This window comes from Rhinolophus ferrumequinum, chromosome 24 (assembly GCF_004115265.2).
Source record: "Rhinolophus ferrumequinum isolate MPI-CBG mRhiFer1 chromosome 24, mRhiFer1_v1.p, whole genome shotgun sequence".
Classification (NCBI taxonomy): domain Eukaryota; kingdom Metazoa; phylum Chordata; class Mammalia; order Chiroptera; family Rhinolophidae; genus Rhinolophus; species Rhinolophus ferrumequinum.
Genome location: NC_046307.1, coordinates 23,495,941 through 23,519,989, shown reverse-complemented (window position 1 = coordinate 23,519,989; position 24,049 = coordinate 23,495,941). Strand labels below are relative to the sequence as shown.

At 39.8% G+C, this 24,049-nt stretch overlaps 1 protein-coding gene across 3 annotated transcripts in view; it reads right to left on the bottom strand.

The window, feature by feature from the left end:
* G3BP1 (G3BP stress granule assembly factor 1) overlaps nucleotides 1–14,362 on the bottom strand; it is a 29,891-nt gene extending 15,529 nt beyond the window's left edge. The window contains exons 1-2 of one of the 3 annotated variants that reach the window (XM_033096077.1): nucleotides 14,208–14,362; nucleotides 585–697 (exon numbers count right to left, since the gene is read on the bottom strand). In XM_033096077.1, the coding sequence (XP_032951968.1) occupies nucleotides 585–679 (95 nt within the window). In that variant the 5' untranslated portion in view covers nucleotides 680–697; nucleotides 14,208–14,362. Of the gene's footprint in view, nucleotides 1–584; nucleotides 698–13,593; nucleotides 13,738–13,820; nucleotides 13,955–14,207 lie in introns of those variants that run through there. The other 2 variants (XM_033096078.1, XM_033096076.1) reach the window with 2 other exon arrangements.
* Between the last annotated feature and the right edge of the window lie 9,687 nt (nucleotides 14,363–24,049).

Genomic DNA, 24,049 nt, shown 5'->3' with positions numbered 1-24,049 from the left:
ATTAAAAAAAAACTAAAAGACAATATATTAAAATGTTTGCATATACATAGAAAAATTGTTAGTATGGTCTTCCCTATTTCATAATGTTTTAATTTATAATAAGCATGTATTGTTTCCACTAAAAAGATACCCCAATTTTTTTAAAACACGTCAATACAAGTGTGTTCTTATGGGAACAGTCTTGAATATTCTTCAATACATTCTTACTAAACAATTCATGACGCACCAAAAACAGCAAAACGGAAACAAAAGCATGAATATTATACCTTTATATTTTCAGGTACTATTTTTGTGATAATGTATAAGTTTTGGTAATTTAGTCTAGCTTTTTAATAACATCTGTATAAACTAATAATGAATAAACATATATATATACATGTCTATATATGCATGTATAGACATGTATACATATATGTACGTATACTCTACTTAAAATTATGTAATTTTAACAGCCATAGTTTATTGGTACTTATATAAAACACTATCACGAAACAACCCTACAAGGTGCATGATGAGTAACATAATCTCACGGATAAGTACCCACATACTAAAATATCGCATTAGATGGAGCAGCAATGTTTTACCTGTGTAGCATGTCTGGGGCCTGGTTCAGCAGCGTGTAATACTGTCTCACGAATTCCCGCCCGACCAGCAGGGGACTAGGCTTCTCCATAACCATTGCTTTGGTCAATTCAACCTGGAAAAAGAAAAAGTATGTTCAACCTGAAAAAGCAAGAACAGGGGGTAAAAGTGGCAGGAGAAAAGACAATCATTTAGCTAAAACCAACTAAAGTTAGACGAGACCACTTCAGCAATTCTTGGTTTTAAAAAATGAATAAATATTGTAAGAACAAACAAAACCCACAGACCAGGTGAGATTTTATACATTCAGATTTATTACAATCAGCTAAATATTGGGAAGAAAATCACTATGAAGAATTCATCATTATTCACAATAGCCAATTTTCTTAGATTGAGTATAAGAACCTCAAAGTATTTCCATCATGCATTCTAGCATAATTTTCTTAAGTTATCAAACCATATTAAGTGTTCCAGTTTTAAGATTACAGATTCTTATTTATGGCTTTATTTGATTCAATGGCAATAAAATCAAACAATGAATATAGCTTAGACATACAGGCACATACATCACCTTTTTAGTCAAACTAAGTTAAAATAATATTTAGTATCTTTAGAAAAGAAACCACAAAAACCAAAAGTTCTAAATATGCTTAATTTATTGTACAACAGGACCAAAAATAATCTGAAAATATGGGCAAAAGTTAACAAAATTGTTTTCAGTCAGCAAAATAATCCCTACCACTTTAAAATTATCATGATGATTTACAGTACCTTTGAGTGTTAAGGAAGTAATTACCGCCCGTTATTATTTACAAAAAAACTTTTTGAAAAAGAAATTTGGCACGAAATAATCCCAACTTTCCATTTGAGATAAAATCATCTTGAATTTAAAGGCAAACAGAGGGATATGTACATATTAATTACAGTATTTAAAAGGTGACAAAATTTTATTTCAGTTTTCTTAAGGACGGGCAATTCCTACACAATTTGTGGAGATATGTTTAACCTCATCTACTGTATTTCTACATTATTCTTAAGCATCTGTACCATTTACTACTTGTTTCACCAAAATCTAAGAAATTAGTGGAAGGCCTGTTCATTTTCCCAATAACAGGAAGCTATGGAATAGCTTCCCAGTCAAACTGGCGAGTAGCTTGCCTGCAGGTATGGTTGTGAGAACATGACATCAGTAACAAGAATTTGAATCCTAAGTCTTGAATGAAAATACTTAAAAGTAGACTAACCAGAGGCAGAATGAGAAACTGTTATGTTTTCCCCGGGCTTTTGGTCCAGAAAAAAAATAATTTCAGATGTTCCTAGATGTACTGATCCCAGATTCTTCAAAACTGAAGATCCTGCAATGTCTAACTGTAATCTTTAACAGTCATGTAGCCTGTTTATGAGTTTTAAGATTTTCCATTTCTTCACTTAAATCAGAGCAACTGTATTTTTTTATACATTAGAGTTCCCATATAAATTTTCCTTTCTTAAAAGGGCTTAGCTACTCTATTCGAAAACCACCAACATCTGACTCAACCTCAGATAAAAGGAAAAACTTCTATGCAATTGTATCACATCCCCAGATCTCACAACTAATTTCAGAAATGGAAGACAGGTCTTCAAATTCTTTGGAAACTGGTGAAGTTAATATCATTTTCATTCCATTAAGTTGTAGTTACATATTTTCTAATATGTAAAGAGACTGAACAAAAAGTTTTGTTTCCCTATCTCATCCAAAATATGCAATAAATCCACAATATAAAAAGCAATAAAAGGAACCTTCATGAAAGGACAGATAAATCAAATAAAAACAGTACACATTAAGTAAATTCCTATTTTCTTACTAATTGCACTTACTTTCTCTTTCATACCATCTGCTCTTAATGCCCAATTATTACAAATGTCATCATTACTAGACTAATAATATCAACCTAACTGTATCCTTTGATACTGACAAGTAGTCTCATTGTAATATAAATTTCTAACATTTTATCAAATACTACTTCTCACATCCAATCTTTCTATGCAAAATGATGAAAATCCTCTAGGTTGTGTATCAAAGGTAAGAAAAAGTAAAACCTATAGACCACCTCTAGAAATTCTCTTTTCCCTTTATTTGAGATTACCTAGATAACTCAAATTAAAATGTAAAAAAAGCTCATTACTGATTTGATTATAACATTACCATCAATATTTTATTTCAGGTCACCACCATAAAGCCAAGTAAGTAAAGTTAAACATATGTATATGCTAAATTGATCTTTACTTCGTTTGTAGGTTTTTCTTTATTTTCTCTTTTCTGTTTTGTTTTTTTTTAATTTGGGGGGGTTTGGAGATTTTTCTTAACTGTTGTAATTCTGAAGCAGATTGTCAAAAACATCTGTACCCCTCACCAAGTTTCCAAATGTTAATTTTATTAGTTTAACAGTTTAATATAATTAAGTATTTTGTAAACTAGGTTTTCAATTAGCATTTTTTAAAATTTTCCAAATAGACAGTACTTTATTTGGGGTTGAAATTTTTAACTTCAGAAACATGCAATTCAGCTATGTTGAAACCAAATTTTCAATACTCTGGTATTAAAGTTACAAGTTTTAATGTTAGTCATGAGGGTTGCCTCTAATACCTATACAGTTTCCCATCGCTTATATTTACACTACAAACATTATATAGTTCCATTACAGTGGAGGCCCTGGCTCTTAAAAAGTCTCTTCTTTAAGCTCTTCTATAATAAATATTGACCAATGAGCTTAAGGGAAATAGTAGCAGTATTTAAAAATAATATTCCTGTCAATTATATCTCAATAAAACTGGGAAAAAAATAATATTCCATGTGACAAAGTATGTACAGAATTTTAGTAAAAAGAAACTATATTGTGTCACTGCTTTAAAAAAGGCTTATTCCAAAATAAAATAGCCAAAGGCTTCAAGAATTCTACATTAGTTAAAGAGAATGCAAGCTTTTTCCTTAATGTTAAGTTCCTTAAGAGCAGAGACCATTTCTTAGTTAACTTTCTAGCCCCAAAACTTGACAGCCCCAAAACTTAACACATAACAGGAATAAAAAGTTTTCTTTCATTCAACATTTTCATACAAAAGGTTAAATTTTTATACAAGCAAAATGAATTTCTGACCATTCCTCAGGTTAAACTGTCAGGGTTTCCAGAATTGAGATTAAGATAGCAAGTACAACATTGTTTCTTTAATGATTAAGAAAAGGCCAAAGAAAAAACTAAGCTAAGGTGCCAGAAAGTAGTTGCCTGAGAGGTAACTGAATGAAAAGGCCCACAGAGAACCTGGTTAGAGAAATCCATGTATCTGGGTGATAGTTACACATATACCACTGAAAAACTTTTCAAACTGAACCCTGACATTCTATAATCCTGTTTGTAAATTATGCCTCAAAAATTCTAAATAAAAAATGTTTTCACATGAAAAAAATCCTGAAGACATCATAAAGTATATTGGAATAATTAAAAATACTGAATGAACCACCCAACAGCACCAGTCACTACAAAATGTTTAGGGAAGTTCTTTGGTAATCTACGACCATACACTGCAAATTTTGTGAATAACTTTGTGTGTTTAATCGCCATTCTCAGTAAAAAGAAAATGTTGGCAATTTGAGCACACAAGATCTAAGTCTACACAGACTCAATCAATCCTATTCAGAAAAAATTTATTTGGTGAATCACCTCTCTGAAACCTTCATCTTCGTTTCTGGCCCAAACATAAAACACAGCTATGAGAAATATATGAAGTACGATCATACCTACTAAGAATAAAGTCTTTAATCTCACTCTCGTTCATCAGAATGCTCAATTCTATCCAATCTAAAATAATGAAAGTAAACAAATTCAAACGGATTCATCTCAGAAAATTTGGTGTTTTGCCATTTACTGATTCACTGTGACAATTATAAACAATGAACCTCAACGAAAACACATGACAAAAAGTTCCAAAATTCTCCCTTATTCATTAAACCCTCCTGTGTCCTTTTCAAAGAGGTTTTACAAATTTGTACAACTATGAAGTCTGGTTGTTCCTAATGTAACGGCATATGCCAATGGATACATTACTCATTAGGCTATGAAATGTGTACCAAAATCAGGATTACGAAACTAGTTTCATTGTTTGAATTATCAATAGTAATTCTCCCTTCCCCATGATGATGTGAAGACTTCCTAAAAGATGCCTGCCACTCTCCCAAGACAAAGTAAGTTCTTTAAATAAACATTCCAAATAATTCCAATTTGGAGATCACTCCTTTATTACACTGCTTTCAGATCAACAGGATAAACCTTTTGGGGTCTATATTAAAAAACACTCAAAAATAATATTCCTAAGAATGATATAAACTGAAATCATTACAGTCTAGAGATAAGAAAATGAAAGAAACAGGACCTGGGACTAAAGAGAAGGGGGAAATCACTCACTTTTCACTAAAGGATGTTTACTTTCCACTAATTTTATATCCAAGTTTGTAATATTCCCAGTACTTGTGAATGTCATAATATCCCAAAATTGTACTCTAAGAAAGGGACAGGAAAAATGTATTTTAAAAATTATACTTTCCCTTAAAATTGTTTTCTAGAAATATTGAAAAGGTACTAGGTTAGGGAAAGGAACAGTTCTTGATCTCAAGAACTAAAGAAAAAAATTGCCGCTTAGAAATGCTTAAAGAGGGAAGGCTAGTAAACATGAGCTTCAGGTTACCAGTTCTACACTGAACCCTCCAAATCGAAGATAAGTAAAATATGACAAATGAAATTGGAAACTGAGCACTGTATTTTAAAATAGTGAATGAGTATTTGAGAGACAACAAAAGGAAACCCCTAAATTTTCTTTAACCAATTCTCTCACTGGTGAAAAATTCTCCAACACCATTCACTAGTTGTGCTCCTGGGCTGCTCTTTAATCTGTAAAACTAAAATCATAATTACAAGAACACTATATAATGGGAGTACTGTGCACCTATTAAAAAGATTGAGACTCAGACCTCTGCATTGCTGGAAAGTCCTGAGATGAACACGAGTTACTTTAAGAATTAAAAAAAAAAAAACGAAACAGGTAACAATGTCCAATAATTAGTGGCAAGTTATCTTACATATTTTAGCTCTCTTGAAATGGAGTGATCTTTAAAATCCCTTTAGATTTATAACTCCACAAATTAACTCTACTGTGTGATTCTAATTAGTACAAGTGGGGTACTTTATAACAGATCTGAGGACCACAGGACATCTCTCTGTATTTATTAGTAGCAGTTGCAGATGGCCCAAGTTCAACTTTTCATGGTGTAGGAAGTTTTCTGTCTGGTTACTTTCTCCCAACTCTCAGGGCAAAGGTCTATGAGCTAAGCATTCTCCTAAAAAAAAACTCTTTAAAATGTTCACCTTTAAATTTGTCTTAAAACAAGATATCTATTTACTTTGCTTTTTAAAGGATTTTATCAGAATATTTTCTGATAAAGTTTCCCAATTTTAAAAAGGAATTCACTTTTGGCTATGATACTATAATTTTTCCAACAGTATCACTCTGTGTTGGCATTAGGATCCTGGCTCAAAGCAAACACTGAAAGCATGAGTAAAGTAGTTTACAATACAGGAGGGAGAGTGAGGCCACAGAATTGGTTATCAGTTACCTACAAGAGGTGAAGAATATAATTTTTATACTTTCCTTACATACATAATTTGAAAAGCAGTATCATCAATAAGTGCTATTCCACAAAATACGTAGACACATAGAAATGCTGATACTTCACAGATTAACACTGATTTATTTTTGCTGGATTGACCCTGATTTATGAAATACTCCTTTAACTTTCCAAGTGTCCACTTAATACCAAATAACCAGATTGCATGGCTACTTTAAAGACATTCCCCATCAATAATTTTGCTCAAGTTCAGAGAGATGTTGAAGGTGCTTCCTTTAACTGACTCTAAAGAACTGTGAGCGTTTATGTTCCAAGAGACGGGAAGCACGTTACAGACTGACCATAATCCACCTAAATTATTTTTAACGTTAAAACTTACTCTAACAAAATCAAAACAGCAAAATGTCTTAACTCATGATCTGTAAATACCAGGTTTCAATTAAGAAAAAAATGCAGTATCATACAATAAAAAATTAGTACCCAAAATGTATATAGAACTCCCATACAAATCACTAAAATAAAGAATAACCCAACAGAAAAAAAAGGCAAAGGAAAAAAGGCAAAGCAACAAGCAATTCTCATTAAAGTAAATGGGCAACAAACAAAAGATAAACTTTAACCAATAAAATGAAACCTACCACTTCTCACAGGAGATGCCCCCAAAGTATTAAAATATCAGCCAACACTAAACATAGGCAAAGTAGAGAAGAGAACCTGCAAAAACTGAAGATTATCAACTAGTACAACCAGTGGAGAACTACTTTGCAGTTTTGATAAAATTAAAAACATTCTGTCGAATCTAGCAGTTCTCTTCTAGATATATATAGTACATAGTATTTATATATGCCAAGAAAAATTCACCTATTTGCACAAGACATAGAGAGAACTAACTGCCACCCTATTTCTAAACTATAAGGCAGGTAATAATGTACATGTCTGTCAAATGAGAAATGGATTGAGTTGTAGTTTATTCACATCATGGAAACCTCTATACCTAAGAAAATCATATGAGACACAAGATTGAAAAGGGGTACTATTAATAATTATGCCAGGTTAACTGGAATGAATTAGGACTATGTCATGGTTTCTAACCATAACATAAAGTCACCCTATTTATAGCAGTCATCAAATCAGCATGAAAGAGATCTCAAGAACAATGTTACAATGAAGTCAGCTGCCAAATGCCAGTTTGTACTATATATGATAGGCTTTAAATGTTTAAGTGTTTTTAGTATACACAAAAAAATATGAAATATTGTTCAGACACATATGTAAACTTATTTTTTAAATAATCTGGATGTAAAAATAGACAAATAGATCCATGGAACAGAATAGTTAATATGCCCACACATAAATGGAAAACTGTTTTTCAACAATAGTGCAGACAATTCAATAGAAAAATGGATATTCTTTCTCCAACTGGTGCTGGAACAATTGTATATCCACATATAGAAAAAAAAGAACCTCAATTCACACCTCACACCATATTAAAATTTAACTACAAATGGTTTTAGGTAAAACCTAAAACTGTAAAACTTCTAGAAAAAATATGCATGACCTTGGGTTAAGCAAAGATTGTAGATACAATACCAAAAACGTGATCTATAGGAGAACAGATTGATAATATGGACTCCACCAAAATAAAAACTGTTACTCTACAAAAGACACTAATGAAAAGCAAGCCAGACTGGAATATTTACAGAGCATATATCTGATAGAAAACTTGTATAAAGAATATATAAAGAACTATCAGAACTGAATAACAACCCCATAAAATAGAAGCAAAAGATATGAAGAGACATTTCACCAAAGAAATTTAAATGCCAAATAAACACATGAAAAATGCTAAACACCATAAGTAATTACAGAAATGCAAATTAAGACCACAGTAAGGTACCACTACACACCTGAAAAAAATGACTAAAATTTACAAGGCTGACCAAACAGTGTTGGCCAGGATGTCGAGAACATGGAACCTTCAAACACTGCTGATGGGAATGTAATGTAGTACAAGTACTTTGGAAAAGTTGGGTAGTTTCTTAAAAAGCTGTATTTGTAATAGCCAAAAGCTAAAGACAAACCAAATGTCCATCAACAGGTGAATGGATAAACAAAGTGTGGTATATTCAGCAATTAGGGGGAAAAAAGCATATATTGTATGATTCCATTTACATAAAAATTCTACAAAATGCAAACTAATCTTCAGTGACAGAAAGCAGATAAGGGCTTTCTAAGGCAAAAGAGGTGAGGGAATAAATAGGAAAATGGAAATGCAAAGGGGGGTGAGACAACTTTGGGGGTGGTGATGGATATCTTAATGGTGGCGGTTTCATGGGATGAATACACCATGCACCTGAAATATCTGCAGTGTATTGTAAGTCACGTATACCTCAATAAAGCTGTTTTTTAAGAAAACATTTTAACCCACCAATAAAATAGCCTGGAAAGAGGAAAGGTCATCTCAGGGGAAGAGAGGGGATGGGGATATGCACAGAAAAAAGTCAAACATAAGAGACTGATGCTAAACTGTCAATTCTGAATAGGATGGTACTTAAGTGGTCTTTTTATTCTATTATAATAATTAATAAAAAACTAAGGGAGTATAAACAATAAGAGTTTGTGTGTACTAACATGAGTATAAACTGTCATACCTGTTTTTGCAAGGTTGTGCTATGTATTCAAACCTTAAATTTGGGCTTGGTTATCAGAGAAACAAAAATGTTTTCCCAGAACCAGAGACTTTTAATACAGAAGCCAAAATCTGTGTTCAGAGCAAGAGTGGATCACCACCACTGGATCTACTATTCAATCTACTTTCCAAACTCTTCACATTTACCACCTGTCAGCTCCCTTCTAAACTCTTCCTGACAGCTCCTTGGAACAATGAATGGCTGATTCCAGGGCAGGACAGGCAAAACACAACATGAGCCTGAAGTACCTGGTAAAGAAAGAAAATGCTTCAGGGGAAAAAAAAAGAAGAAGAAAAAAAGCATAGGGGGGAACATGAACATCAAAAGGACATTAAGAGCTGAAACCAGAACAATTTGAGCAATAAAGCAAAAATAAGTTTAGGATGACAACCCAAAGAATAAAAGATACACAAGTCCATAGTGATATAAATAAAAGACTAAAAAATTAATAGGTAAGAAAATAAAGTCTTAATAAAAAAAATAAATGGGGCAGAAGAGCCCACTCTTCCGTACAGAAGAATGCCAAATAATGCAGAAGGAAATGGGAAATAAAGTATCACCATTAGAAACACAATAGACACAGGCAAGATCCACTAATAAATGTTAAAGTTAAGAGGGAGGGAACTTTAGAGAAACAGAACATTTGCAGAGCTTCAAATTTTCCCCTCCCAAATATTTAGTATCATATTCACCACTTCAGATTTACCTGCCTCTTAGTGACTAGCTTCTAATGATGAGAACATGCAAAAGGGAAAAAAATCCTAACCTGGTAGATACCACTTTTATCAAGTGATCAGGTTCAATTCAACCAGTGATATTATGTACCCCCTGATATGATAAGGCTAAGTTGCCTGTGGTATTCTTCCCCAAAATCCAAAACCTCAGCTTACTCACAACACCAGACACACCCAAATTGAGATCAAAAGGGTCAAGCTCATAAAAAAAGACAAAGGCAAGACAAACTGTCACAGACCAGAGAAAAGACTAAGGAGACTAAATGAATGTGGTATCTTGGGTTGGATCCAGGAACAGAAAAGGACATTAGTGAAAAAAGTAGGGAAATCCAAATAAGGTCAATCGTTTAGTACATAGTATTTTATCAATGTCAATTTCTTAGTTTTGATAAATATACCACGATTATGTAAGATGTGAATATTACAGTAGTTGGGTGAAGGGTACATATCTCTGCATTACAATTCTTCTGTAAACCTCAAATTATCTCAAAATCAAGTTCTCAGATAAAAACTTCAAGACAGGAATTAGAAAACTTAACAATTCACTAGCTTTTCTTGGTTTTTAGCATCCCTTTCCCACTCCAAAGTTAAAAGTCAGCTTCAGCTAAGTTTATAATTAAGAACAATCTGTTCTTTCTCATCAAGATGAAAATACTTCATACTTAATACTAATGCCTCATCGACAAAATTCCTGAAAACTCATGAATGTCCTGTCCTTTAGAGCTTATACAGCATAAGTAGATACGCTCCAGGAAACGCTAGGAGCAAGCTCAGCGTCCACAGACACAGTGTGTGCTTGAGGCACTGCCTAAAAGAGCCTGGAAGGACAGATGGATGTCGCACGCTGTCCAGATTCTGAATCCACTGGTTTTTTTTGAATAAAGAAATACCTAGCACTTATCCATCCACAGCTCCCTAGGAGGTACACCACATACTTTACAAAAGAGTTTAAGACAACTATTTGGATTTCAGATTTTCAGGTCTCTCCTAAGTAAAAACATGAGAAACCCTACAATATGTGAAAGCACTTTTAAAATATATAAAGAGCTATACAAATACATGATGCTGACATTAATATCCCTACAAAACAGAAGTGTGTCCCAACCAGAAAGCCAGTTTTCTTCCTCTGAACCATCTCTAACATTTACTTTTTACTAAATACCTGAAATATAGCACACAAGCTAACACCTAAGCAATATTATAAAATATGACGCGTGGGCCGTGGACAGAAGAGGAAATCCATCCCATGTAGTCACCTAAAGACCTTATTTACTAAGGCCACAGCCTATGAGAGATATTTATTATCTACTTTCTACTTTATAAAGCCCATTCTTCACCATCTCTCACCTGGCTTCCAATTTAGCTTTCCCAACCAAGGTGAGGCAGGGTGTCCAAGAGTACTTAAAAATAAAAAATTTTTTTGAGTAAACAGAAAGCTGATTGAGATGTAAAACCATAAATCTAGTTAACTGTTACAGTGTGAACAGCAACCACAAGTGAGATTACAGTTGCTGAATCTAAATTTAACTCCATGGCTGGAAGGACAGTGTTGCTTTGCACTAAAGGTTTTGCCACTAGATGTTAACAACTGACTAGCCAGAGGGTGGGAAAAAAAGCAGTTTTTTTAACCTACCTACTTTGACAATTATCTCCCTCAGTAAAGTCAACAAGTTTTGTCCAAAGCATTATGTTCAATTAAATGAATATACAATGCATATTTACATTCTGAAATGTTATTTTTTAAAAACCAGTCTAACTGCAAAATGTTGAAGATCACATGGGTAATTTTATTAAACTGGCAAAAAAAAATTAAAAACTGGTTTAGATCACAAATTCTGGCTTTGTATTAAATTTCATCATTTAATTAAACATTGCCCCATCCATCCTCCTAAGAACCACATAAAATTCACAAACCTATAATAATTTAAAACTAATCTCTGCCTTTTACTTTCTATGCAAAGCCCTAAAACAAGTAAAAAAAAAATGTAAATTACAAAAAACTGCTGCAAAGTAGGTCACCAACAAACATTACCAATCTCCTGATGTTCCCTAGCAGACTGTCAGCTGAGAACAGCAAAGTGAATGTGAGTTAAATAAAGAACAAAGAACTGCCTACTTTTCTACCAGTTGGAAGAGGTACAAAAGCTTAGATTGAAAGGATTTAACAACAAAAGTAACCTCTAACTTGGCTGGGGAGCAGGGAGGCACCCAAGTCTTTTATTATCACAATTTGCTTCAATTCATTTGTTCTTAATAAATGAAAGCACAAGAAGAGATCAGCTGGGCTACCAATTTGTGAACTACCAGTTTTCATATTCCTGTTCAATTGATAACCATGTATTTGCTTGAGGCCAAGAACAGTTTTTGGGTTTTTGGGTTTTTTTAAGAAACATTTGAAAGGCAAAATAAAAATTTCCCACAATTAATGCACAAGATAATTTCAGTGATACATTTTACCTCAAGCAGTAATAAAATTAGCTGGACTCAAAGTTAAGAGTTTCAATGTAATCATTATGTTTTCACATTTGATAACTAAAAATTCTAATTCGATAGATAAGGGGTGTCTAAGTGCAGGTAACTGAAATTGCTACAGGAAGGCAAGTTCAAGTGAAACAATGTTATATTCTTACAGCATTGTCACCTATTATAGGTAAAGAACTTGTCTATACAATATTTCAATCCTTTCTTGTTACTTTCTGTTAAACATGGAAACTATTAAGTAAATGGAAACACATATTAAGGTTCCTCAGTTTTTAAATTTTGTGTTCTCTGACTGTAAATCAAGAGCTATCCGAAAAAGCGTTTGTACAAACAAAACAGATGCCTTTTTTTAAAAGGTGGAAAGCCATTCCAATCAAAATTAATTCAGAAGAGTTTGTCCCAAAACTTTCATTGTAGTTTTATCTCAAGTAGAGACATGTGTCACGTCAAGTAATGACCTGGGCCTGCAACACGGCAACATTTTTTGTTCTTTCATTAAGCCAAAGAGTATACTGGCTTTTAAAAATCTAAAACGTAACTCTACTAGAAAAAGATAAACCCAAGTCTTTGGAGGTGTCTTCCACGTTTCCATACACTCATACACAGGAGCCTAGGAGTAAATAAATGCTAGATAAATGAACTGAACGTAGACAGGCATTCATCCACAGACCAACCCCACTGCCAGAAAGGTAAGATTCCCAACACATCTCCATCACCCACCTGTAATTCACCTCCCATAAGCTCCGCTCTATACTGTAACTGAGCACTAGCCTTTCCATTCCAATTTCAAACATTAACCTACACACGCTGCTGAGATCTGAAACGCATTGCTCTGAAACCTCATTTTCTTCAACTACAAAACAAGGAAGTTAAACTAGGTTCTCCAAGGGCTTTCTCAAAAGTCGGCTCCGATGGAAAAACGAAGACAACTGATTCAAGGTCTAGTACCAGCAGCGCCTAACTTCCTGCTGGTGGGAATTTCCCATCAGCGTGCTGTGAGTCGCACATCGGACGAGGAACACTGCCCGTGTTCACTGGCACTTATTCCTTTTATTCTGTCCTTTATCCAGAAGCTTCTAGGGCAGCACATCCGTCAGCTAGCTACGCGAAGACACGTACAAAGGAAGCCCAAACCATTTCTTTTCCTTTGTCTTAATCGCACGTCCAACTCGTCTCCCTGGAAGCCCATGAACTGGCTCAAGTACAAATGCCACTGCAGTCTTCGCAGCAGTTGGCCTTTAGAGGCTGATGTTGTCCCCTGGGACGAGTACTCTGGGGGCCAAAGTGCCCTAGGGCCGCACAGGGCGCTGGAACAAAGACTAAAATAGGCTCGGGGACTAGGAGTCAGGTGGCCTGGGTTAAAACAAATACCTGCCCCTTACCGTCCGTCTGCCTGTGACCATGTCACTCCACCTCTGGGCCTCTGAGTCCGCTGTAAACTGAGGGAACCTACCTTGCAGGGTCGTCGTGGGAGTAAATGAGAGGCACACAAGTTGCCCAGCACAATGCCTGGCACACAATAAGGGCTTCGAAAAATGTGAGTTATTATCATCATTCATTACCCATGCACTCGCTGCACCCCCTTTCACTGCCTGCAAAACCCTGGAACCACACTTCTACTTCCCCGGTCGAAAATTCTTATCGCACTTTCGTGTGGCCCCCTCCCCCCCCCATAAAAACCTTCTTTCGTCCGGGTCAAGCTAAAGCTCCACGCCGGGGAGGAAAAACTCAACTGGCCCGTGGGTGGGGGAGCGAGCGGGAAAGGCTGGCCAACCGGCCGCGCGGGGCCCCAGGCCCCCGAGATCGCCCTGGGGCCCGGGGCGGCGGCCGCAGCTCGCTCTCGCCCCACGTGGCCGTTGGGCGCGGCACGCGCACGCGGCGGACACGGCCACGCGCGCCCGCCGGGGGGCGGAGAGCCTCCGCGCGCCCGTGCGGCCGCCTGCGTCCGTTGGGGGGGGAGGGCGAGGGCGCGCCTCGCGCGAGCGCCGCTCGGACCTCTCCCTCTCACAACAGCCCCAGCTCGTCCTCGACCCAGGGCCGCCCCGCCCCGCCCACACCCCGGCGTACCTGCGCGGCTGAGCCGGGGAGGAACAAGCTTTGCTCCACAGAACGACACAAGGCAAAAGCCCCTCACGCAACTGCGTCCGCACACACGCGTGCTCCGTCGCCGGTCTATATATATGCCATTCAGCCTAACTTGTTGCGGCCAGGTCGGGCAGGCTGATGACCAATCCCGACTGCGTCCTCTGGGCTCCTCGAGCAGCAATTGGGCACTGACTCAGGATGAAGGCGTGGCTCTTGATTGGCTTTGACTCATGCCTATGAGACTATGAGGATCTCGTTTCCCTAGTAACAGATTGGCACAGAGAGAGACCAATTACTTCAAGGTACAGTGGAAAAGGGGGTGGGAAGTTCTTTAACTGATACCCAGAGTAGCCAATAAATGCATGGGGCCGCTCCTATTCGTTTAAACGTCTTCCCCTGGGCGGAGATCCGTTTTCCAATGCAGGAGCGGTTGCTCCACAAGGTGGGGCCCGTGTACTTTGGGGAAGTAAACCCCAAGCAGCTAGGAGGTGGGCGCCAGGGAGGCCAAGGAGGCCCCCGACCAATCGCAACGCGAGAAGGAGCTGATTGACGCGAGGGTTGGACTGCACCAAGGAGACGGAGCCCCAGGGCCGCGGTGCCCTCTGGTGCGGGTCTGAGGCTCTCCTGGTCCCCGCTCTCCTCTTGGCGTTCCCTCGCTGGTTGGGTTCGGCCGCTGAGGCCTCTGTCCCGCCTTTTCTGCACAGTTTGATACGAGGGAAACCAAGTGGTAAAGTTTCCCGTTGTTTGTTTGTTTCTGCTAACTTTATTTCCATGCTTAAGGGCATTTGCTGGCTCTCACCGTTAGTCAGCACTATCGTTGGGCAACTGTTAAGGGAAAGCCAAAGGAGAAAGTAACTCCTGTTGTGTTCCTAAGATCTTGTAAAAAGTAGCACGTGAAACTGTTGAGTTGGAGAACACAAATTTCTGCCCTGCGGTTCTGGGCAAATGCTGCTGCTGCAGGTCGACCGGAAGGTTGGCTGGTGGATGTTCACTGAGGTTTTCCCTTTTAGTTTTTGCCGAGGGACAGTAGTTTGTAAGTTGTCCTATCAGTTTGGGCCTCGATGCAACATCCTGTGCGTCACCACCATTGTCATTCAGTTTTCTAATCGCTGTGGGCGTGGAGGCTTATTTCTTGAAGTTGTTCCCATCTTTAAAAGGTAACTTGTCAAACTCCTATAGGGACACCCTGAAGATTTCCCGAAACAGTTCGGGGGCTGAGTGACGCTCCAGCCTGGTCCTGTCCACGTCTCACTCAGTGTTTTCTTGGGCCCTCTGTTGGTCACCATGAGCATTTTATATGGAAATACATAGACACGCCTCGGTCAGTTCTTATTCTAGGAATGTGACCCTGCGGGAGGGGTTCCCGTTAAGTTTTGCTGAGAAATTTGGAAATGAAGCACGTGGAGCGTCTTTGTAGGGAAAGAAGGGGTGTGGGCAGCCGCCTGGTGGCATCTGGGCTCATCCCTATTCTCCTCGTTGGCCCCGGAAACGCGGGGAAAGCGTCCCTCTACCCGCCCGTCCTCCCCGGACCCCACTCCCGCAGCGGCCGCGCTCTTTCAGCATTTATTGAGATCCAAGGGCTGCGATCAGGGGTGAGCAAGACGCTGTCCCTGCTCGCTGTCACCCATTCAACAGACCGGGCGCTGCGCTGGGCCGGTAGCTCCCAAAACCGGGGAACAGGTGTGTGGGACTGAACACACCGGAGAGAACTCAGTCCAGACCAGGAAGCTGCAAAAGGTTTTCTGAAGGAAGGAAACTTAAGGATCGTGTTAGCCATGCTAAGGAACTTGAACTTTATTCTCAGAGCAGTGGAAAAAAGCTCCTGAAAGGTCTCTTAAAGATGGACTAAGAAATTTGCATTTTACAAGATGACTCTCCAAATTGAAACGCTAATCAGAGCAGATTGGAGAAACTTTAAATTCACAGATTAGTAATTTAACCCAGGTGGCCTGCGGTGGGGGAGGGGTCAAAGCTATTCTTAATTACATTTGGAGGAAATTGTAAGTGATTACAGCTTTTTGTAAGGCTATTTGGCAGTCTATTAAAATTATGTATGTCCTATTTCTTGGTTGATAGCCACATTTTTTTTACAAAGAGGCATGTACCAGGGCGTTCATTACAGTACTGTCAGCTTTGTTAGAATATTTAAATACTGAAAACGTTAATTGCTCATCAATTTGCAAACTGATTAACTGGTGATATGCACGTAATACAGAACACTATGCAGCAGTTGAAAAAAGAATGAGGTACAAACTATACAGATTGTTAACTGGATTGTTAATTGACAAAAAATCAAGTTCAACAAAACATACAGTGAATTCCCATTCATATTAGTAAAAACGAAACCAAAAAAACAAAACTGATTTCTGCATGTTAAAATAGGTATCTAAGTGCAGAGGAAGGGTTTTAAATTTAAAACAATAGTCATTCCTCCTAGGGAATCCCCTAGGTTGGGAGCAATGAGAATAATGTATTATTTGAAAGTTTTACAACGAGACTGTGTTCGCCGGGTAATGGGAGGTAGAAAGAAAGGAGGGAAGGAAAGAGGAATGAATTACCAGAGGGAGAATGTGAACAAGATCCTTCAGGTGGCTGTTGCTGTCTCCACAGGACAGAGAAGTTGGCATCTTCCTGTGGTCGTTTACCCACTCAGATCATAAACCCTCAGGACCCAGACGCTGGATATTTAGTAAATGTTCAGTGAGTAATTTACCACCAGTGAATTGTCTGGAGCACTTGCTTTCTCAAGGGAGATTTTGCCCCCAAGAGACATATATGTGGCCTTGTCACAAGTGGGTAAGAGGGGCTGCTAGCATCTAGTGGACACTGGCCAGGGATGCAGCTGAGATCCCCCCTCCCCATGACAAAGGATTATCTGGCTAAAAAGTCAATAGGGCAGGGGCTGAGAAAGCCGGGTCTAGTTATCTTAGCATCTAAGGGAGAGTCCCAGCCTCCTACTGGTCTTTCTCTCCACTGCCAAGCAAAATGTGCGAACCCCTTCAGTACACTACTTCACCCTCTCTTTCTGCCAATTCTCCCCAAAGCTCTGAGAATCAGGGTGGGAAGAAACCTGGGTAAGACTCCAGAAATACAGTTTGGTGGGGGGCAATGGAAGGGTGGTAGAAATGTTTGGTAAGGAATGATCCTAAGGATAGCATCTGGATCAGTGTTTCCCACACATAGCTAATCACTCATGAAGGGTGATTAAAAACCTGTGCCTGTATGTATGCGTATCTTGACCTGTTAAACTCCCACCTGTGACAAAGACCTAGTACAATAATATTCATTGCAGTACGGCTTGTAGTAGAAAGAGACAGGAAATAACCCAGCTGTCAAACTATATGGGACTGGTTAAAAACAATACAGTGGACTGTCAGAGAAAATGAGGCTGATCTATGTGTATGGTTATAGAGTGATCTCCAAGAGGTACCAATATATAAAGAAAGCAAAGTGCAGAATAATGGAAACAGTTAAAAAGGGAGGAGGGACGCCATGGGTGATTATTTCTATAAAGATATATTGTGTTGCTATAGCTATCTATATACATTCCTATATGGTTTTGGTGTACTTGCACAGATTATATCTGGAAGGAGTCACATGCAACTGCCAATTGCTAACAGGGACGTGAACTTGAGCCAGGGTAGGAGAAAGGCTTCGTTTCCATTCTGTATCCTACATGATTTCTTTTTAAACATGTGTATGTATTATTTGTCAAACAAAATTCAATGTTGAATATAGATTTTAATAGGGACATGGAGAACTACAAATATAGACACCTTGATCTTTAAAACAGAGTGAAATACCACATCACTCCCTTAGACATACAGGGATTTTGAAAATGAGGCATCCAAAGTTTTAATTCACCTTTCTCCCAAGCTGCTAACCTCTTTTCCTTTGGCTCCTTACCATACAAAAATCATACAAAGATCCAAAGAGAACCTTTACAGGCTTAGAAAGGCATGCCTAATTGGATTCCTCCCTCCTTTGGCACTGACTGCAAATACAGCACCTCTGCAAACTCTATGGAGTGCTGACCATGACCCAGGCATCTCTACCAGGATGATCTCATTTAATGTTCACAGCAACCCTATCCCATTTCTCAGAAATAGGCTCGGAAAGGTCAAGCAACTTGCCCAAGGTCACACAGCTAGGGCTGGAAGCTAGGACTCCCTAATTTCAAGTCCATGTTCTTTTACCCACTGCCCAGAGAAGGAAGATATACCCTCAAGTAGGGAAAAGGGTCACAGCCTTCTCAGAAACCTCTGAAAGGCTGGGACTTCCTTTCACTCCCCCAGGTGTGCCACCAGGTAATCCTGCATATACAGCTTTCCAGGTAGTTTGAGAGTTTTGGAATCCATGGCAAATTGTGGTAACCTGCAGCCAAAGCTCCCTGCAAGAGATTCTTTGTAGCACATTCTGTACACTGTATATACAGACCTAGGAGTCCTCACTTCCTGTGGCTTAGAAGAGGGATAAAACTTGAAGGTCCAAATAATATAACATGTATCAATCACCTATTATGTGACAGGCATGTTGCTAGGCACAATATTTCAATTCCTCCTCACAAAAACTCTATGAACTATTAACTCAATATTATAGAAGTAGAAACTATGGCTCAGAGACGTTAAGTGACTGGCCCAAGGTCACATCGCCTGAACGTTGCAGAGCTGGTATTCGAAATCAGGTTAATATCACTCTAAACCTAAAGCCCAATAGGGAAGAAAGAAACAATTATTAAATATATATAATAGCTTATTTAATCCTCAAACAGCTCATTTCAACAGATGGGGAAGCCAAGGCGAAAAGAAGTAAAATAATTGATGAAGTCATCAAATTGTGAAAAATGATCATTTGTTAATATCAAATGTTGGCAAGGGTGTGGGGGAAAACAGTTATTCGCATATACTGCTAGCAGAAAACACAAATTGGCACAGCCATTCTGAGGGAGGAGGCAGCATCTCCCTAAACCCAACACCTGCCAAATGGTCGCTCCAGTAGGTGGGTCCACAGGCGAGGGTACAGCAAGAAGAAGGTACCAAGCACTGTCTGCAAGCCCACTCACTATACGACTACAGTCTGTACGTTCCTATCCTCACAATAACTCCGTCGGCCAGAAAGGTCCCCTGGCTTAGTGATGAAATGGTTTACCCACGTTTACAAGGTTAGTAATGAGACTGCTGGGCCATCTGGAACTCAGGATTCCTGAACTCTGCTTTTTAAAAATATTTTTCTCTGTGATTCTTAATACGTATTTATTGTAGAAAATACGGCAAAGAAAAGCAGAAAAAAGGGAACTAAAAAATCACCCATAATATTGGAATGAGTGCAGGTAGGACACATATATCTGGAGATACAAAAATGTAGCTGATAAAACTTAAAGAGACAATCTGGCAATGTCAAAATTGAAAACGAACAGCAATTCCACGTGTAGGAATATATTCTACATGACATGTTAAGCAACGATGTATGTGTATGGATTGTCATTATACCATCGTTATTAGCATGAAAAGATTGGAAGCAACCTATATGTCCAGCAGTGAGGACTATATCAGGAATGTGACAGGCGCAAGTAACAGGAAGTCTGAGTCTCAGTAGCTGAAATAAAGAGGGGCTTACGTTTCTCACATACCAAGTCTGGAGGCAAGCTGCGGCTGGCATTGGTTCAGTGAGCACACAGTCAGAACCGGCATCTCGGATTCTCTTGCCATTTCCCTCATGGTTGCAAGATGGCACACTTATACTCTAGACCTCACATCAGTGTTCTGGGCAGGAAGGGGAAAGGAGTGGCATCCGTCCCCTCTGTGAGAAAAGCAAGAGGTTTCCCAGAAGCCTCTTAGCAGGCTTCTGCTTCAGACTCATTGGCCAGAGCCATAGCATAGGGGCAACTTGGCTGCAAGGGGGGATGGGAAAGCAAGGATTTAGGGATCTAGCCTCTATACTAACAAGGGTAAAAAAAAAAAAGAGAGAGAGAGAGAGACTGGGAATGAATGTTGGAGTAGTCAACCAGTGGTTTCTGCCACAGGGACTGGTTTAAATAAACTATGGAACAACTGAGTGATATAACACCTTATATGTAGCACTAAAAAGAATGAAGGGAATTGATATGTATAGTAAAGAATAATCTCCAAGAATTTTGTAAAGTGAGAAAAGCAGGGTGCAAAACTGTGTATAGAATGCCTTTTGTTTAAAAAATTGAGATCGGGTATGAGGGAGACTCTTTTCCCTGTATATCCTTTTGTGCTTTTTGAAAAATTTTAAACAGTATGCACCCTGGGGTTTTTGCCTGGACTTCTGCACCCATCCCATCCAAGATAACTTCTAGCAACATTTTCTGTAGTTCATTTCATGCTTATTTTTATGTAAATAAGGAATTTATGTATATGTTTACATATAAGAATGATAATTCGGTACATTTTCCTCTCCTCTTTGGTAGGTCTTCATTTGTCATCTCTAGTGAGTTTCCATAATGCTGCCTCTCAGTAAACTGTACTCTCTCTGCTTACCCTCCCTCTTTCCCTAATTTTCAGATCTATTCCCTCTTCCTCTGCCTTTCCTTTACTCCTCCTCCCCTATTCACCGTGATCTTGCTTTCCCCAGCCCCAGTGCACAATTGTCCCCAATGCTACCAAGATGTTGAGCTTTGCTTTCACTGGACCTAAGGAAAAGTGTGGCAGGTGGAGAGAGGAGTAGGGTTAAGGGGTGAGCATTCTGCCCGTAGGGGAAGACCCAGTGCCAGGAGGCCGGGAGAGGTCCTAGTAATTAGAAGAAGACGTGTAGTATTTTTTGATGCCTACCCTGTGGCAAGCAATGTCCTAGGGAGTTTACATGCATGATCATATTTATTCCTCCCGAAAGCCACAAAGTCAGTTTCTCTGAGGAAACCATATGTCCTGGTTTGCCTGGAACAGTCATGGCGTATGCCTGCTGCCTTGGCATAACTATGAATGGCCTCCACTTTCACTCTTAAAACGTTTGGATTTAAAAAATTGTATAGTCACCTTAACTATCCATGTTTTATAAGTGAGGATACTGCGGCTTAGAGAGGTCATCTGCCCAAGATTCCAGGGCTGGCAAATGATGGGATTAAGATTCAAACTCCGGTCTCTATGGCTCTGCTATGGACTGAAATGTGTTCTCCCGCAGTTCATATGTTGATGCCGTCACCCGCAATGTGACTGATTTTGGAGACAGAGCATGTGAGGAGGTGAGAAAGGTTCACTGAGGTCGTAAGCGTGGGGCCCTAGTCCGATAGGGCCGGTTCCCCTACCAGAGCCTGCTCTCTCTTCCATGTGAGGACATAGCAAGAAGGTGGCCCTCTGCAAGCCAAGAAGAGAACTCTCGCCAGGAGCCGAATCAGCCAGCATCTTAACTTGGACTTCCCAGCCTCTAGAACTGTGAGAAGTAAACTTGTTTTTTTTTTAGCCACCCAGTCTGTGATATTTTATTACAGTAGCCTGAGCAAACCAAGACAGGCTCTGATATCCATGGTCCTGGTACTCACCATGCTGTAGGCCTTCTCATCCACGGACGGTGTGAGTCAGTGACTGGTCCTGGCCTAGACTTATCCCTTCCATTTTGTGTTCCCTGAACTTAGGCCAAAGTTTCATTGTCCTTTTCCCTAAACTGAAGTAGGCAGCTTGTTGTTACTCAACAAGTCTGGGTCCAATCAGGAGAGCGAAACCATACCATAATTTGAACAAGGCGAGTTTAAACATTATAATGGGACTGTAGTAAGGAGGGATTGGCTAGTAAGAAATAAAGAATACAGGAATGTTCTAAAGAATATAGGAATAGCAGATATGAGGGGCAGCCCGTAGGGCTAGGATAGTGAGATAGACAGCCCAAGCAAGAATCCTCCCACCCCCTAGCCACCCCACCTCCCACCCGTGACCCTAGCCTGAGATCCAGGCTTGGCCTACTGAATGGCAGAGAAGTGGCTATAGTGCCATGCCGGTGGAACTTGCTAGAAATCCACACTCTCGGCTGGAAAACTACCTTCCAGGATGCTGGCCAAAGCTCTTCACAGAAAGAGGCTCTCACTGGAGGCACTCTGCTATGAAAACACCTGAGGGGAGTCGGTACTGGAGGAAGCTGTGAGGTGCTGCTGGTCCCTGCACACTACAGAGGCCTGGTGCTGGGGAAGCGGTCCTCAGAAGCTGGGAATTGGGCAACCACACATCCTGCAAGGACCAGGTGAGAGACCACGCTGGAACCAGGAAGGAAAACCTTTCCCCCTCCAGTGTCTCTACAGAACCTTTACTGAGGAAGCTTAACATCCTGCCAGCAGGCAAAGGAAAAATATATTTAACGGGTCCAGCTCCACTTTCACATCACAGGCAAAAAGGATGAATTGGAGCTGAGAAACAAACCTGCACACTTTCTCAAAAAGGTTCCATGTTTTAAGACTATAGTTCTCCTCAACCAGTGGTTCCCCAAACCAGAAGCCCGGGGCAGGGGGGCACTAAGAGTATGCCTTGGGGCACTGTAGTGCCTTGGGGCGAAACCCAGAAATCTGAGCTTTTCATGAGCTCTCCAGTTTTATTGAGTAGAGATCTTTGAGACTAACTTAGGCTGAGCCCCTCTGGCACGGTCCTTGGATATTCCAAGGACAGAGCCCCCAGGTGCTGTGTGTGTGTGTGTCTGTGTGTGTGTGTGTGTGTGTGTGTGAAGTTCCACGTCTTGGCATTTCTGTTTCTCTGTACATGTCCTAGATCATCTCAGCCTCCGTCTGTCTTCACCCATGGCTGGGTGCTCATGTCTTTGTTGCTTCACTTCTCCATTTCTGTGTCTGCCTCTCAGTCCGAATATCTCTGCCTGTCAAGCCATGCCCACCCTTGTCTTCCAACTTTTATACTTGCTATTCTCTGTGCCTCCTTCCTTCCCAAATTGTTCATCTTCCTTCATCACGTATGGGTTCAGAGGAGCCTCTGTGATATGTGGATTATTTTGAACTAAATGCAACTAAGCCCCATGGGGCTCAAGAGAAACTTCTGCACCCCCTCCCAACTATCTAGAAGAATTTAAATTAGGGGCCTTGCCCATAAGATTTATCACTACAAATAACTTTCTATGACCTACACGGACAAGGCAGGGCAAAGTTCTAATTACTGAACTGTTGTTATCCTGAAAACGACCTTCCTCCCCTCATCCTTAGCTAAGAATGTCATATATTCCTCGTTTTCCATTTCTGTCTCTGGCTCTCTCAGGTATGCGGGTTTCCCATACATAGGTATGTAGTTAAATTGGGTCATTTTCTCTCCTTACTCTGTCTCATGATTTAATTATTAGACCAGGAGAAAGAACCTGGAAAGGTAGAGGAAAGTTCCTTCCTCCCCCACAATCAGATGAACCTGTACTCTCCCCCCTTAACTCAGACATTACCTCCTTAGGATGTCTCCTCTCTTCAAGAATCATCCCCCCACACACTGCAGTCTGAGCTGGAGATCTTTTCTCTGCCCCATCACATACTTCCTTTAACACTGCAATATCACCTGCCTGCTTCCTTGGCTCCCTACTGAGCTATTGTCTTTTCCACTACTGCACCTTGGATGCCTAGGACAGGGCAGGCTCATGGTTGAGACTCAATAAACATTGAGTGAATACAGGAGTGTCCCTTTAGGAAGGGACAGGGTCCACAGAGTTCACTGCGAGGCCCTTGTATCTCCAGCCCCTAATACGAACCTGACAGGCACAGGCGTTCTAAAAATGGTCAACAGGCGGTAGAGACCTGCCCAGCCTAGATTTAACCGCCTCGCTCAGAAGTGGCCGGTGTCCAGGGGCCCCGTCCGCCAGAAGGAAGCTGAGTGGCTAACGCGGGTCCAGCA